Source organism: Fopius arisanus, unplaced genomic scaffold (assembly GCF_000806365.1).
Source record: "Fopius arisanus strain USDA-PBARC FA_bdor unplaced genomic scaffold, ASM80636v1 scaffold00537, whole genome shotgun sequence".
In the NCBI taxonomy this organism is placed as follows: Eukaryota; Metazoa; Arthropoda; class Insecta; order Hymenoptera; family Braconidae; genus Fopius; species Fopius arisanus.
Genome location: NW_011888276.1, coordinates 1 through 2,034, shown reverse-complemented (window position 1 = coordinate 2,034; position 2,034 = coordinate 1). Strand labels below are relative to the sequence as shown.

Here is a 2,034-nt window from a genome sequence, read left to right as displayed (position 1 = left end):
TGCGATTAAATTGATATTGATAAATAAATTTTGCCGATGACTCTGAAAATTGAAAATTCATAGAATCGACTCACTGAAAAACTTATCGCATTTTTCTTCATCTGATTCAACGTCAATTATGGCGTAATACATTTCTCCATCCGCAAATGGTTTCGATCCATTATGGAATAATTCGAAATTAACAGTGAAAAATGTGCACGCAAATTCGGTTTTGGATGCGTAAGCAAGTGCTGGTATAGGTTCGTCCAGTTCATACGTGCCCTGTGAATTTGTCATTCATTATCAATAGGTCGAATCAAAAGTTCAATTGAGATGTGATAATAGAGAATAAAATTGAGATTACAGCTGCTATCGGACAAGTGTCGGTGCCGCTGGCAACCATCGACGAAATACTTTTCCACATTGCGTGGTCGACGGAATTCCGTGGTTTTCTACTGGCATCGCAGAATCCGACAGGATTTTGCATTGTCGATTCCAGGATTTTCCCCATCATTCGCACTTCATATGTCATCTGATAAAGAATATTGAATAATTATTCATAGTTATTTTAATAATAATTATTTCAATCTAGTTACAGGCCAATGGCAGATAAAAATGGAGTTCAATCTCACCATAATATCGTCGTCAGCAGTGACATCGTGAACCCAGTTGAAATTACAAGGGAGCTCATCACAGTTTCGGTTGTCTACTGTCAAGTCATTGTCAGTTCTTGTTTGAATGCTGAACTGCGTTAACTCGCCGTCGTAATAATAGAAATTATCTTCTACTGGCTGTTCCTCAGGCGATTTATCTGGTTCTGGTGCTGTTTCCTCCTGTAGCGGTTCCGGTTCCGATGGCGGATTTTCTGGCGGTGGTTCGGGTTCTGATTCAGGTTCGGGTTCAGCTTCTGGTTCTGTCTCGGGCTCAGGTTTTGATTCTGATTCAGGTTCGGGTTCTGATTCTGCAGCGGGCTCAGGTTCTGGCTCTGATTCAGTTTCGGGTTCTGTTTCAACCTCGGACTCGGACTCGGGTTCTTGTTCTGTCTCGGCCTCGGGTTCTGGCTCTGTCTCGGCCTCGGGTTCCGGTTCTGGTTCCGTCTCGGCCTCAGGTTCGGGTTCTGGTTCTATCTCGGGCTCAGGTTTTGGTTCTGATTCTGTCTCGGGCTCAGGTTCTGGTTCTGATTCAGTTTTGGGTTCTGTTTCAACCTCGGACTCGGACTCGGGTTCTGGTTCTGCTGCGGTTTCGGGTTCTGCTTCTGATTCAGGTTCTGGTTCCGGTGGAGGCGCTTCCTCAGATGATCCTGCTGCTTCTGGAGACTGTTCCTCTGGTGATTGCTCTATTGTTTGTCATGAAATCGAATACAATAAAAAAAATAGAGCGGTTAAGAGTATTTTCACATGATTTTTTATTTGAAAAAGTTGAGTAATTTTTCCATGAATTTTTGTACCGGGCGATTCTACTTCAGGCTGCACTTCTTCCGAACTCGACGACGAACTCGAGGATGAGCTTGACGACGAAGATAAACTCGAGGAATCAGAGTCAGAGTTCCTCGATTGTGAATTCGGACATTTAGGAAACCATGGGATTATAAACTGAAGTGATAAATTAATAGATCTGTTTTATTTTCTCTGTATACAAATTTTATTATTATTTTACCTTCACCGGTTTCAGGAATGCGCACTCAAACCTCTTGATGGGCCCGAGCAAACCTCTGAACTCTCCATTGTTTCCTGGATCCTTTTGTCCATTGCATCCGGTTTGCACAGTTACGAAGAGTAACACAAGCCCCAGAGAAAAAATACTCAGGATATTTTTCATGCTTCAATTGTGTCTTTCTCTGGAATTGTACTGGCTTGTGTCTTATCACAAAGGCAAGTGCTTCGTCGAAGCTAAAATTATTAACATGCCAAGTCAACAATACAATTGGAAACATAATTGAACTGCAGTCCGACGTCGACGATAATGAACCGATAACTTGAAAACCGACAGTGAAAATAAACCGAAATTATTATTACCACTGAGCATTTAAAACAACTCAATATAATTAATGAAGTA

General features: G+C 41.9%; 1 protein-coding gene across 2 annotated transcripts; it reads right to left on the bottom strand.

The window, feature by feature from the left end:
• Positions 1–42: 42 nt before the first annotated feature.
• On the bottom strand, positions 43–1,853 carry LOC105272975 (proteoglycan 4-like). Of its 2 annotated transcripts, XM_011315206.1 has the most exons (6): positions 1,636–1,853; positions 1,427–1,571; positions 1,137–1,315; positions 612–956; positions 344–511; positions 43–261 (listed from the first exon to the last, which is right to left on the bottom strand). In XM_011315206.1, exons 1-6 carry the CDS (start codon positions 1,795–1,797, stop codon positions 58–60), a joined length of 1,203 nt encoding a protein of 400 aa, XP_011313508.1. In that variant the 5' UTR covers positions 1,798–1,853; the 3' UTR covers positions 43–57. The 2 variants fall into 2 exon arrangements, with proteins under 2 accessions (XP_011313508.1, XP_011313507.1); XM_011315205.1 differs by having other exon boundaries at positions 612–1,315.
• Positions 1,854–2,034: the final 181 nt, after the last annotated feature.